Source organism: Pongo abelii, chromosome 1 (assembly GCF_028885655.2).
Source record: "Pongo abelii isolate AG06213 chromosome 1, NHGRI_mPonAbe1-v2.0_pri, whole genome shotgun sequence".
Lineage (NCBI taxonomy): Eukaryota > Metazoa > Chordata > Mammalia > Primates > Hominidae > Pongo > Pongo abelii.
The window spans coordinates 118786488-118801267 of record NC_071985.2 but is presented as its reverse complement, the minus strand read 5'-3'; the positions used below and the strand labels follow the sequence as shown (position 1 = coordinate 118801267).

General features: G+C 38.4%; 1 protein-coding gene across 6 annotated transcripts in view; it reads left to right on the top strand.

Annotated features, from left to right (window-relative positions):
* Positions 1-14780, top strand: part of HIPK1 (homeodomain interacting protein kinase 1) — a 50950-nt gene that overhangs the window by 17264 nt on the left and 18906 nt on the right. For 5 of the 6 annotated variants that reach the window (XM_054553936.1, XM_054553926.1, XM_054553915.1 and 2 more), the window contains exons 3-8: positions 8683-8806; positions 10561-10680; positions 11482-11568; positions 12555-12739; positions 13052-13214; positions 13989-14214. In XM_054553936.1, coding sequence (XP_054409911.1) covers positions 8683-8806; positions 10561-10680; positions 11482-11568; positions 12555-12739; positions 13052-13214; positions 13989-14214 — 905 coding nt within the window. The remainder of the gene's footprint in view (positions 1-8682; positions 8807-10560; positions 10681-11481; positions 11569-12554; positions 12740-13051; positions 13215-13988; positions 14215-14780) is intronic. The other variant, XM_054553946.1, reaches the window with a different exon arrangement.

The window sequence follows — 14780 nt, the reverse complement described above, 5'->3', positions numbered from 1 at the left end:
CAGGCGTGAACTACCACTCCTGGCCTTGTTTTGTTTTTTAAATAATAGCCATGGGTTTTTTTTTTTTTTTTTTTTTTTGAGATAGAGTTTCACTCTTGTTGCCTAGGCTGGAGTGCAGTGGTGCGATCTTGGCTCACTGCAGCCTCTGCCTCCCGGGATTCTCCTGCCTCAGCCTCCTGAGTAGCTGGGATTATAGGTGCCTGCCACCACACCCAGCTAATTTTTGTATTTTTAGTAGAGATGGGGTTTTACCATGTTGGCCAGGCTGGTCTCGAACTCCTGACCTTGGGTGATCTGCCCACCTTGGCCTCCCAAAGTGCTGGGATTACAGGCGTGAGCCACTGTGCCTGGCCAATAATAGTCTTTTTTTTTTTGAGTTGGAGTCTTGCTTTGGTGCCAGGCTGGAGTGCAGTGGCACGATCTTGGCTCACTGCAGCCTCCGCCTCACAGGTTGAAGCAGTTCTCCTGCTTCGGCCTCCTGAGTAGCTGGGACTTACAGGTGCCACCATGCCCAGCTAATTTTTGTATTTTTAGTAGAGACAGGGTTTCACCATGTTGGCCGGGATGGTCTCGATCTCTTGACCTTGTGATGAAGTGCTGGGATTACAGGCATGAGCCACCAGGCCCGGTCAATAATAGCCATTCTTATGGGTGTGTGAAGTGGTATCTCATTGTGGTTTTGATTTGTATTTCCCTAATGATTAATGATGTTGAGCATTTGTTTTATTTTGTTTTGTTTTGAGAAAGAGTCCCAGTCTGTCACCCAGGGTGGGGTGCAGTTGTGCAATCATGGCTTAGTGCAGCCATGACCTCTCAGGCTCAAGTGGTCCTCCCACCTTAACCTTTCGGATACCTGGGACTGCGGGCATGCACCCCCACACCTGACTAGTGTTTTGTATTTTTAGTAGAGACAGGGTTTCACCGTGTTGCCCAGGCTGGTCTCAAACTCATAGGCTCAAGTGATATGCCCACCTCGGCAACCCAAAGTGCTGGGATTACAGATATGAGCCACCATGCCCAGCCTGGCATTTTTTTTATGTGCCCGACATCTGTATATCTTCTTTGGAGAAATGTCTATTTAAGTCTTTTCCTCATTTCTTGAATTGGGCTTTTTGTTGTTGAGTTGTATACTCTATATACTAAATTTTCATCTGTTCCTTGGGTTGCCTTTTTACCTGTTGATAGTGTTTGACACCGAAAAGTTTTTAACTTTGGTGAAGTGCAGTTTGTCTACTTTTTCTTTGGTTGCTTGTGCTTTTGGTGACATATCCAAGAAGTCATTGTTAAATTGAAATCATACAGATTTTCCCCTATGTTTTCTGCTAAGAGTTTTATAGTTTTAGCTCTTATATTTTGGTCTTTGATTCTTTGTTGATTTTTGTCTATGGTCCAAGGTACAAATCCAGTGTAATTCTTTGGCATGTGACTATTCAGTTCTTCAAACACCATTTGCTGAAAAGATTGTCCTTTCTGCGTTGGGTGGTTTGGGCACCTTTGTTGGAATCATTTGAACATATATACAAATAATTCTTATCTTCTATTGCTTTCCCATTTTCAATGTTGGGCTCTCTATTCCATTAATCTATATATATGTCTTTATGCTAGTACCACACTGTTTTGATTATTGTAGCTTTGTAGTAAGTTTGAAATCAGGAAGTGTGAGACCTCCAACTTTGTTCTTTTTCAAGATTGTTTTGGCTATTTGGGGTCTTTGAGAGTCCATATAAATTTTAGGATGAGTTTTTCTATTTTATACAAAAACCATAATTGCTTTTTATTAAGGATAGCGATGAATCTGTAGGTTGCTTTGGGTAGTATTGACAGCTTAATATTAAGTCAGTCCATCCCTATTTCTTTATATCTTTTTACAGTTTTATAACTGGTATTTTTTCTTGAGGTGAGGTAAAGAAACTCTTAGAGCCTTTGTTTTCTGGTTTTATGCTGCCCTAGGCAACCTTGGCTAACTTTAAGAATGTCATCTCCATTTATTTATTTATGCCTTGGGAGATTTAGGTTCCAACTACATTTGCTTTTTAATGCTCTCCTTTGAGCAGTCTCACCACCAGCCACACCTACATACATATATATAACATACTCTACAGGTGCACTGAAGAATTCAGTGCAGCATCCCATTTTGAGTCCTCAGGAGGGACTAGGTAGACCACAGCTGAAGGAGGAGGGCTGATCAGCTCTTCCTTTCTGTCTTGACTCTGTGCCTGCAGGTGTTCTTTAACTATTTGTTTGCCCTGTCAAAGACAAAGTGCATTCTCTTGTGATAATAGAGTAGTTTTTAAATTGAAAAAGGGAGAGCAATAGGAGATAAAAATTATTTGGCTTTGTTATAATTGGGGCATGTTAATACAAAATAAAATGAATTATTTGGCTGCTTAGCTTTCTGTAATGTGTAATTCATTTGAATAATTTTCAGTGTTAGGTTGCTGATCTTTGTATTTTTTTATCCTTTTAATTTAAGTTGTCAATTGATTCATTTTGGTTTTGTTTTTTATAGAAACTAAGGTTTTCAAATCTTCAAAGTTACCCTTCGACAAAGCTTTCTTTAAATTCACTGCATTATAGTTGTTGACTATAATTTTAAGTGGAGCTAAGTTTGCCTCTTAAAAACAGGAGTTCATTCTGTGTATTACTGAGTAATTACTCTGTATACTGAAGTTCAGTACCCAGGGCTTGACAGTGTTTAGGATTTAACATGAGTGTTCTGTTGTGTCACAGTAATACTTGATAATGAGCCTACGGCAGATGGAATAGCAGCTCAGGCATTCCTTCTTTAATCACTAGTTTTACCCGCAGTGGTCCTCTTAAGCTTCTTTGATGTTGCTTTGTTGCCGTATTAGAGTCCATTAAGTCCTCACCCTTCTGTCTTTCAAAAAACCTCTGTGAAATCTGTTTGGCTGGTGAAGCATTTTGACTCCAAAGCTAGTCCTCCTCTTACCCTCCTTTTTAGTTTACATTGCTTTGTCTTTCTGATAATATGCCAGTATTATCAGCTCACATAAATTTGCCACCTCGCTGTGTCCATTGGCCCTGGGCATGGCTAAATGATTCAGGCAGTGGAAATACTATGCTTTATTCTCTGGCTCACTGTAAATGTGCCCAGACTCCAAGCAAAGCTCCTGTCTTTGGGGCTTGAGTTTTAGAGACAAAGGTGTGCCATGCTTACAAGCTGAATGTTTTTCCCTACTGAACAAACTAGCCAGCCTTTATTTCAAGCTGAATCACTTTGTTACTTATGGAAGGAAAAGGTCTAGAGAAGGAAAACGTATCTTCGATTTATCCTAGACAAACAAATAATCTAATTTCCTCTGACAGTCAAAATATAGTTTCACCTAGGCCACTGATGCAGGAAGTTAGGTTTTATGTAACCTCTCTAATTGGTAAGTAAGTAGGTTTAATGTCTCTGAGATAGGAAGAAAGAAATGAAAATGTTCATGAAAATAATCAGAGTGATTTGTGTTAAGTGATCCTAACCTTAGCTTGCTCTGGGTGCCAGTGAAATTAACCTCAACAATGTTGGTTGGAAGAATTTTTCAACTTAAAGAAGTTTGAAGTTGGGGAATCAAAAGGCAGGGATTGTTGTTTCTATCACTTAGCTGTAATAACCAGAGCCTGTTTAGTATTTGTTTTTTAAGGATGGGATGTGTCTTCAAAGAGGAGACTTGCCATATTCAAAGCACAATTAATGCCATTTTCCTACTGAAGTGAACACTGCCAGTTTTTAACAGTTTCTTTCACTTTCCTGTGCTTCTGTAGTTGTTACTGAACTACAGTTTTTTTACTGCCCGGTTGTTAGAATGTTACAGCTGGAAAGGGACCTAGAAGAGTAATTATCTAACTCCGTTTCCTTATTATACAAATGAGAGAACCAGAGTTTTACGTGTCTATAGAGTTTATATTGAGGGATTAAGAAATAATGAGGCCAAGAGGAAAGATGTAATGAAAATAATTCTAATAATTATAATCTGGGTTCACAGTTTAAAGTATTCAGTCCTTAGAGATAAACCTGCTCTAGTGATGCCTTACTGTTCAGTAAAGTAGAAAATAACTTGTCTTTTTGCTTCGTAGAGTTTGGGTAAGTCTAACATTTATAGGCCCAAATAATACAAAGCCCTCAGTGAACTAAGCAGCCTTACTGCTTTTTTGTTTGTTTTTGAGACAGGGTCTCAGGCTGGAGTGCAGTGGCGCAATCATGGCTCTCTGCAGCCTTGACCTCCTGGACTCAAGTGATCCTTCCACCTCAGCTTCCTGAGTAGCTAGAACTGCAGGCACGCACCACCATACCTGGCTAATTTTTAAAATTTCTTTGGTAGCGATTGGGTCTTGCTGTGTTGTCTAGGCTGGTCTCAAACTCCTGCTCAAGTGATCCTCCTGCTTTGACTTCCCAAAGTGCTGGGATTATAGGTGTGAACCGCCGTTTCTGGCCGTATTTTTTTTTTTTTTAAACTGCTTTCCTTTTTTTGTTTTTCCTTTTGCTATTTGCCTTTTTTATAAGGTAGATACGGTAGAGTTGCTGTTTTGACTGAGCTTTTGCTGGAAGTCCTTAGCTGCTTTTGTCACTCCAAAAGCAGGGTGAGACCAAATGAAAAAACTTTCAGCTAATCTTCAGTTTTTTGTTTTTTTTTTAATGGGACTTGGGGGCTGTGGAAGTGATATTTTCCTTAATTTCCCAGAAAACTTCAAGCTCGAGACAGTTATCATATATTATTGCTACCTTTTTTATTTTTTTCTGAGATGGAGTTTTGCTCTTATGCCCAGTCTGGAGTGAACTGATGTAATCTCGGCTCACTGCAACGTCTGCCCCCCCGGGTTCAAGCGATTCTCCTGCCTCAGCCTCTGAAGTAGTTGGGATTACAGGCACCTGCCACCACGCCCGGCTAATTTTTGTGTTTTTAGTAGAGACTGGGTTTCATCATGTTGGCCAGGCTGGACTTGAACTCCTGACCTCAGGCCATCCACGTGCCTTGGCCTCCCGCAGTGCTAGGATTATAGGCGTGAGCCACCGCGCCTGGCCTGTTATTGCTGCTACCTTTTAAAGAAGAAGGTTATAGAGTGGCCTGGCCATTCTCTGTGACCTACCTTTTGGACTTTAAAATGTCTTTCTAGTATGGTAGGGATAGCAAAATCAATATGCTGCCCTCCAATTGGTGCTTCGGAACGTTCTAAACCCAGTTTTTATTTTGGCGCATTGCCAGTTGTGCTCCCCCTGCCAGCTATTTTTGGCACTGTCATGAACTTGGAAATTAATGATTCTGCTCACTAGGAGTAGAAAATTTTGTTCCTTTTCAATTTTAGAAAAGCTTTTATGTTGTTTCTGGGTAGTCTTACTAGCTTATTAATGCGCCTGTCAAACTTGTGCAGTGTTAAAAACATGTCATTATGGTTGAGATTTCATTGAACTCTGAAATTCCATCAGTAATATGTGCCTCTAGCAACCTGCAACAGGAATATCACTTTTGAGGGTTACTTTTTTTCTTTTCTTTTCCTTTTTTTTTTTCGAGACAGAGTCTTACTCTGTCACCCAGGCTGGAGTGCAGTGGCACTGTGTCGGCTCACTGCACCCTACGTCTCCTGGGTTCAGGCAATTCTCCTGCCTCAGCCTCCTGAGTAGCTGGGATTACAGGTGCCCACCACCACGCCTGCCTGATTTTTTATATTTTTAGTAGAGATGGGGTTTCACCATGTTGGCCAGTCTGGTCTCAAACTCCTGACTTCAGGTGATCCAGCCTCCTCGGCCTCCCAAAGTGCTTGGATTACAGGCGTGAGCCACTGCAGCCGGCCAGTTATTTCTTTGGTAAACAAAACCACAGTTCAAATTAAATACTACAAAAACTGATGATGTTGGTGGTTCCACCCATAGCTGTTAAAAAGTGTAAGCCTGAAGAGGCCTGGGTCGACTGCTATTTCTATTTAAGGATCAGAAAAACTTTCAGGCCCTGTGGAGTCCCCAGATTTACTGTTTTCTAAGGGCCACTATATATGTATAAATACTAGGGGAGGATTTTTTTTCTTTCCTTCTATGCCTAGTTCTTTCCTTCTATGCCTAGATGGGGAGGGATATTCTTATTTAGGGAAATTACTTTATATTCTCCTTGCTTAATCCTTGACTTCCCTCAGCTCCCTGCACATATACACAAAACAAGAATAAGCACATGTCACTTGAAAGTAGTTTGAGAAACCTGGGTATTCTGTGAGGAGACATGGCCAGTTAGATGGTTCTTCATGGAGAGATCTGTTTTCCATTTAACTCCTGTAACATGAGGAATCTGAATCTGGATCTGGATCTGGATCTAGAGTGTCCTTATAGATTATAATTCCATGACTTGTAAGAAGGAAAGGAAATTATTTGGAGATGATCAAGTGCCTAAGAGCTGAAATCTTGGATCCAAATAGCTTGGGTACCATCCTTTTTCTTTTGTTGAGACGGAGTCTCACTCTGTCGCCTAGGCTGGAGTGCAGTGGCAGATCTCAACTCATTGCAACTTATGCCTCCCAAGTTTAAGTAATTCTCCTGCCTCAGCCTCCGACTAGTTGGGATTACAGCTGCCCACCACCATGCCCAGCTAATTTTTGTATTTTTAGTAGAGATGGAGTTTCACCATGTTGACCAGGCTGTTCTCGAACTCGTGACCTCAAGTAATCCACTCACCTTGGCTTCCCAAAGTGCTGGGATTACAGGCGTGAGCCACTGCGCTGGCCAAGGGCACTATCTTTTAGTAGTTGTGTAGCCTTGGGCAAGTTACTTTAACCTCTTAGTGCCCAGTTTCTTCATCTGTAAAATGGAGGTAATACTTTTATTGCATAGAATCTAACATGCCATTGATTGTAAGATACATTATTTTTGTACCACTTAAAAAAGGAAAAGCGCTGCCATTAAACTAAAATATACCATCATTTGTAAGAATCTTCTTAATTTCAGAGGTGCTAACATGTAAAAAAATGTGTATCTTAGAATTGATGACATAATAATAATACTTTGATAGGTTTGTTGTAAGGATTAAGTGACTCAACATTTATAAAGAACTTAGAACAGTGCATGGCACACAGTAGGCACTATTTATGTGTCATTTATTATTATTGCTATTAGTGTTACTTATTATTTTCTTTTTGAACCCACTTATTGCCTAATTAGTCATAGTTTGACAATTGCCCTTGTATTCCACCATGTCAAATATAAATTTACATAGATGAGTATGTACTTTTGCTTATTGAGAAACAGTGTAATATATAATATACTCAATTCTGGAGCCAGATTGCAGGGATTCAAATCCTAGCTCTGACACTTATTTGACTGTGACTCTAGGCCAATAACTTAATTTTTCTTTTTCTCAGTTTCTTCTTCCATAATGGGGATAATAATTCTATTTTAGATGTGTTCGTATATATAAATGTCTGAGTTATGAATTACCTTAGCCATCTCTTTAAGGTTCCCTAGCATTTTATTTCTCACTTGGACTGTTAATGAATATTTCTAAAAAGCACACTGAGAGTTCAAAGTTTTAAAATAATAGTAATATAATAATGTTATTATATCTAACACTTACTAGTATTTACCATGTGCCATGCAGTGGTCTAAAAGCTTTCATGTATTTATTTAAGCTTCACAACAACTCTATGTGGTGGGAACTCTTACTGTCTCCATTTTATAGATGAGGAACCTGAGGCACAGAGAGATCAAGTCATATTCCTGCAGCTATTAAATGATGGAACTAGGATTCAGACCCTGACAGGCTGGCTCTAGAGAGTGTGCTGTCAACACCATGTCTCTTCAGAAGGCATTTCTTTTTTTTTTTTTTTTTTCCAGACGGCATTTCTGTCATGAACGGTTATTATTGACCAGGGCTTTTTTTTTTTTTTTTGGACTGTCTTGGGTCGCCTAGGCTGGAGTGTAGTGGTGTGATCTTGGCTCACTGCAACCTCTACCTCCTGGGTTCAAGCGATTCTTTTGTCTCAACCTCCTGAGTAGCTGGGATTACAGGCGCCCACCACCACGCCTGGCTCATTTTGTATTTTTAGTAGATTTGGGGTTTCGCCATGTTGGCCAAGCTGGTCTTGAACTTCTGACCTCAGGTGATCCACCCGCTTCGGCTTCCCAAAGTGCTGGGATTACAGGTATGAGCCACTGTGCCCAGCTGACCAGGCCTTTTAATTGATTTTTTTTTTTTATGATTGAAATGGTGCTAGGAATAATAATAAAAAAAAAATCTATTATCCCTTATCTGTGATTGCAAAATTCAGAAAGCTCTCATAAATGAAAATTTTTCTTTAAGTTTGGTATAAATTCATTTAATTGGCAAGACCTGACTTGAACCATTGTAAAGCTATTTGAAGTCTTTATTTAGCCAACTTAGTATGACTGTTCCATGTTTTGTTGCAGAAATATTAATGTGTTTGATTATAGGGCACTGCCCTGAACTCCACTGGGATTATTATATAATATGTACTTCGTGTTCTGCATTACCTTTCTGAAATTCAAAATATTCTGAATTCCAAAACACATCTGGCCCTGAGCTTCAGATGATGGATTGTATACCAAAGATTTTTTTCCATTTCATTGAGTAAATGTTCCTTTAGCTAATACTAAAACAGGACTTAGTCATGTAGTTGATTTTCCCAAATAATGTGTTTTTTTTTTTTTTTTTTAAATCTGATATTTTTTGTTTTTGCTAGAGCTCCTGAAATTATTCTTGGGTTACCATTTTGTGAAGCTATTGATATGTGGTCACTGGGCTGTGTGATAGCTGAGCTGTTCCTGGGATGGCCTCTTTACCCTGGTGCTTCAGAATATGACCAGGTAAAAGTGTTTATTTGAATGGAAATAGAATGCAAATAGTTACTTGTGAATTAGATTCTGGAGAAAGAGAAGTACTAAGTACTACTGAAGTATTTAGATAATAGGGAAAGAGTAGTCCAATTACTACTAAAGAACTTTTTAAAGAATAGTATAATTTTCTCTTCCTGCTTCTTAGGCTAAAGTATGTTTGCAATTCTATAATAAAAAAAGAATTTTATTTTATATTACTTAAGGTTGATACTTTGCTAGATCTGTAATGATTTATTAGAGACTTAACTTTCATTAACTTATGTGCTTTGTGAGTTAGGAAAGTAGAGTAAGGATGAGGAACTGGAATTTTAAAAGAGAACTTCTACTTACTCAGAGCTATTATAATTTTCTTTTACACATGACACACTGAAGTACTTTCTTCAGACTGAAACACTTTAGGTCCCAGAAGCTGTGACATACTGAGTCGCTAAGATAGGATTTAGAAAGGAAATCATCTGAGTTGTAGTAATATATGATCTGTATCTCAAAATAGACAAACTTTAGGAGATACGCTATAATTTCCTAAGGAATTGGTCCATTAAGGGAAAATGTTTTACTATGGAAGTAAATTGTGAATTCCCATTTCTTATTATTTTTTCTTTTTTCTTTTTATTTGTTTGAGATGGAGTCTTGCTCTTGTCACCCAGGCTGGAGTGCAGTGGCGCGATCTCAGCTCAGTGCAACCTTTGCCTCCCTGGTTCAAGCGATTCTCCTGCCTCAGCCTCCTGAGTAGCTGGGATTACAGGTGCCCGCCACCATGACCAACTAGTTTTTGTATTTTTTAGTAGAGACGGGGTTTCACCATGTTGGCCAGGCTGGTCTCGAACTCCTGACTTCAGGTGATCCACCTGCCTCAGCCTCCCAAAGTGTTGGGATTACAGGTGTGAGTCACCGTGCCTGGCCTTCTTATTTTTTAAAAATGTTTCTACCCTTTATGATGTAAGCTCCTTCAGGGTAGAGATTGTTTCACATCACCAGTGTATCCTCAGCTCCTAACACTGTGTCTGGTACACAGTAAGTACACCAGTTTTTTTGTTGTGGTTTTAAAGTTTTTATTTTTTTAGAGACAGAGTCTTGCTCAGTCACCCAGGCTGGCATGTAGGCCTGGTCACAGCTTACTGTAACCTCTAGCTCCTGGGCTTACGTGATCCTCCCACCTCAGTCTCCCAGGTAGATGGGACTATAGGTGCATGCCACCTTGCCTAGCTAATTCTTTTATTTTTTGTAGAGTCAGGGATCTTGCTATATCAGCCTAGGGTGGTCTCAAACTCCCGGGCTCAAGCTATCCTCCTGCCTTGGCCTCCCAAAGTACTGGGATTACAGGTGTGAACCACCATGCCTGGCCTATATTGTCAAATATCTTGTCCGTAAATATACTTCTACCTTGTCATTTACAATGTCTGCATGGCATTTTGGTTTCCAGTTACAGGATTTAGAAAGGAAGTTATCTGAGTTGTAGTAGATTCCACAGATTTGAAGCATTAGAAGTCAACAGGAAAAGCAAAAAAGATTATAGCCAAAATTTTCAAAACTGGATTTCCTTGTAAATAATAGATACAGTAGCTGTGGATGGATTAGTATATATAGGTACAGATAAATTTCAGTTGTATTGATTAAAGATTTGATTTCTTCCTTTGCCTAAAGTTAATGATGTTTTAGTGTAAAAGTCTTTAATAATTTCCCTTTTCACTCCAGATAGTTGTTTGATGGTTTTGATGTTTCAGATTCGTTATATTTCACAAACACAAGGCTTGCCAGCTGAATATCTTCTCAGTGCCGGAACAAAAACAACCAGGTTTTTCAACAGAGATCCTAATTTGGGGTACCCACTGTGGAGGCTTAAGGTCTGTCTTCCCTACTATGCTTCCGATTCCTGTACTCCACCCCTCACTCCCCAACTTTGAATTCAAAGTTTAGTTATTAAATTCTTCAGGTAGAGAAGGGAAATGAGAGGAGGAAACATTTTGAAAAATTATTTCTTTGTACCTGTTTGGCCTTATCCTCAGTTGAAAAACAAAACATTAATTGCTAGTTCAGTTGGCTGAGGTTATTTTGTGTATGTTCAATCCACAGCTGATAGAAAGTTTGGAGGTAGTGCTCACCATTACGCGATAGAACTAGAGACATTTAGTAATGACTGATTTTTAGATAATTCTCAATGAACATGATAAAATCACATAATTTTCTAACTGCCCACATTCAGGACTTTTATATTTTTTCTCGAAACAAATACCTGCTTTTTACTTCTGAGCCTACTCTGTCAGGTTCAGAAATATCTGAGTAATTTGACTAACCCTGTGACTGTGCTTCTAAGTCTGTTGAACAGTTAGCATTTGAGATATCAGTTCATTTCAAAGTAGCTTTAAGAGAACAATGGCAGTGTCCCTTTTTACCTGACATTCTTTAGGAACTGTGCTGTATCATTACTTGCATGTTTATTTTATCACTGTTGAAAGGGTAGCTAGATATCAAGGTCACATCTCTCCACTGGAAGATTTTCTGGTTGTGAATTACTTTCATGTTTGCTAAACATCTATGGTTGGCAAGGTGACCACACTTGTCTCTTGTATTCTGGCTTTGGTTTTGAATAAAATGTGAAAATAACATACAGATGGAATTTAAGGAGGAAAATCTTTATTTTATAGACACCTGAAGAACATGAACTGGAGACTGGAATAAAATCAAAAGAAGCTCGGAAGTACATTTTTAATTGCTTAGATGACATGGCTCAGGTGAGTACAGAAAGTTTCAGAAAGTCAGACATTTATTTTTAATCAGAGACACTTCTGTTGATTATACTAAGGACAAATTTAATGTTATCTTTCTAGTATTTGTTTTCAGTTTTTATAAAAAATGCATTAATATTCCACCGTGTATTAAAGGAACATTTAAATCCTAACCAAGTATATTTTTAGAATTACATATTTTTCTCATTCTTTACTTAACTGGTCTTGTTACATAGCAGTGTTTTAAAATATTACGTATGAAAGTTTCTTGTCCCATTTTCTCTATTAAATAAATACTTAAGAATTATATTTATTGAGCGCCTATTATGTTACAAACTGAACACTTCACACTTATGTCATTTAATTTTTTCAACAGTAGAAACTTTTATATTTAGGTAGTAACAATCACTATTGCTTAGCTACTTGTTCCAATTTTTTTTTTTTTTTTTTTTTTGAGACAGAGTCTCACTCTATTGCCCAGGCTGGAGTGCAGTGGTGTAATCTCAGCTCACTGCAACCTCTGCCTCCTGGGTTCAAGCGATTCTCCTGCCTCAGCCTCCCAAGTAGCTGGGATTATAGGCACGTGCCACCATGCCTGGCTAATTTTTGTATTTTTTTTTAGTAGAGACGGGGTTTTGCCATGTTGGCCAGGCTGGGTCTCGAACTCCTGACCTCAGGTGATCCACCTGCCTTGGTTTCCCAAAATGCTGTGATTACAGGCATGAGCCACCATGCCCAGCCCCCAAATTTTTAATGACAAGAAATTGTTTAGCTTTCTTCTACCACTAAATTTAGACGAAGATTTTAATTAAGCAGCATAAAAAGAGCTTCCTCCTGTGAAAATGATTAGATTTTCATAAAAAGAATTTCCCCAGGTTTCTCTTTTGATTATTACATATATATACACACACATAGTGTGGAGGGAAAGCAGCTATGTAGTGTCAGTGCTAAAGGTTAAGTGAAGAAGTATAATTCTGAATTTTCTTTGGAAGGTGAATATGTCTACAGACCTAGAGGGAACAGATATGTTGGCAGAGAAGGCAGACCGAAGAGAATACATTGATCTGTTAAAGAAAATGCTCACAATTGACGCAGATAAGAGAATTACCCCTCTAAAAACTCTTAACCATCAGTTTGTGACAATGACTCACCTTTTGGATTTTCCACATAGCAATCAGTGAGTATGGAATATTCTGGGGCTTTTGCCATGTGGTTCTTTGTTGAGTTACCGCCTTATCAATGGCACTATCAAATGAGCCAGCCACTTTGGTGCTTATAAATCTGGCTCAGCAGTACTTTTCTTTCTCATTGAAACATCATAAGATAAAAATTAGATGTGTATTTTTCTTCCCTATGATTATACAAATTCTTGATTTATTTTATCTGAAAGTGATTGGGAAAAAAAGCTTTGATCCATGTTCATCTTGAGTTATTGGCTGTCTGTTTAAATCTCAACATTCATTTAATGAATCTTTAATCTCTTTTTCAGTGTTAAGTCTTGTTTTCAGAACATGGAGATCTGCAAGCGGAGGGTTCACATGTATGATACAGTGAGTCAGATCAAGAGTCCCTTCACTACACATGTTGCCCCAAATACAAGCACAAATCTAACGATGAGCTTCAGCAATCAGCTCAATACAGTGCACAATCAGGTATTCAATAAATAATTTTGGAAACTCAAGCTTAAGTGGGATAGAAACTAGTAAGAATACAGGGCAAGGTAAATAACCAATTTTTGTTTTGGTGGTCTTGTTGCTTCTTAGAAATTCTCCACTTGACAAAAGTTGATGGAAAACAGAGTAGACTGATAATACTTAACAGGCACAGGCTAACTAAAGTTAAATATAAAGGCCAATCCATGCCCTCATATGTTCAGCATCGTCAAATAAATGGGGTCTGACTATTGTGCTACTTACTGCTGTTAGTTGTACTGACTTTAGCCAAATGACTTTCTCCCTGTTAGGAGAAGGATTTTATATCTCTTGTTACTGTATTGAAAGGTTTCAAGTCATTAACTTTAAGGGTGGTTTTGCATTTGTTTGCTAGCCAGTGATATTTGCATTTAGGTTTATTTCTGAAGGTGTAAGCTTCCCAGTTTCTTGGCTGGGTCTACTTTTTTAATGGAAGAGCCTATGAGATTTGGTGGGATCTTCCATCCGGTAATTTTTTGTGCAGAAGTAGTTGGGGTTTGTGTAGCCACAGCCAACATAGGACCATTCTTTTTTTTTTATTTGCTTATTTGACCTTATAATATGCCTTCGATTTAGGGACTAGGAAAGTTTGTTAAGCAGAGAGTTATTTCAGAGGCAGTTAACATTACATTTTAAAACATTATTCTAAGTTTTTCTGGATAAATTCTGTATATATAAAATTATTGTGTGTCTCTACTTAATACAAGTGTACAAATATAATCCTTTTGTTTTTAGGCCAGTGTTCTAGCTTCCAGTTCTACTGCAGCAGCTGCTACTCTTTCTCTGGCTAATTCAGATGTCTCACTACTAAACTACCAGTCAGCTTTGTACCCATCATCTGCTGCACCAGTTCCTGGAGTTGCCCAGCAGGGTGTTTCCTTGCAGCCTGGAACCACCCAGATTTGCACTCAGACAGATCCATTCCAACAGACATTTATAGTATGTCCACCTGCGTTTCAAAGTAAGTGGGGAAACTCCTGTATCATATGGTATTGTATCAGACCTACCTGCTTTAGGCAGCTCTAGTTGTTTAGTTCTGATCTTTACAATTTTAAACTCTGTCTCTGATGACGAAGGTAACTAAAATTGGGTAATATCACAAAATGGATTTTCTCTTTTTACATAGGCTATTTATCTAATTATGATGCTATCTGATGCATTGTAAGAGCTCACTTTATGTTTCCTTAATTGAATTGCCTGATACCAGTTTTCTTGCCCATTGAGTCCTTGTGTCAATGTCGTACGTCTTGTATAAGCATGTATCTGTCTATATGCAAAATGTTGTAAGCAGAATTGCTAAATATTGGATCTTATTTCCTATATAATTCTATTATAAAAATTATGTTCCCAATAAAAAGTGATTTTATTCTAAAATGTAAAAATCATGTTTAAGAATGTGGAAACGTCTTAAATTACTTAAGGAAAGAAAAATCATTATTTATTGAACTAAAAAATCCTACAGGCTGAGGTGCTTGTGTGGGGCAGGCATTAAGATTATCTTCTTCAGCTTATGAATCATATAGTTCC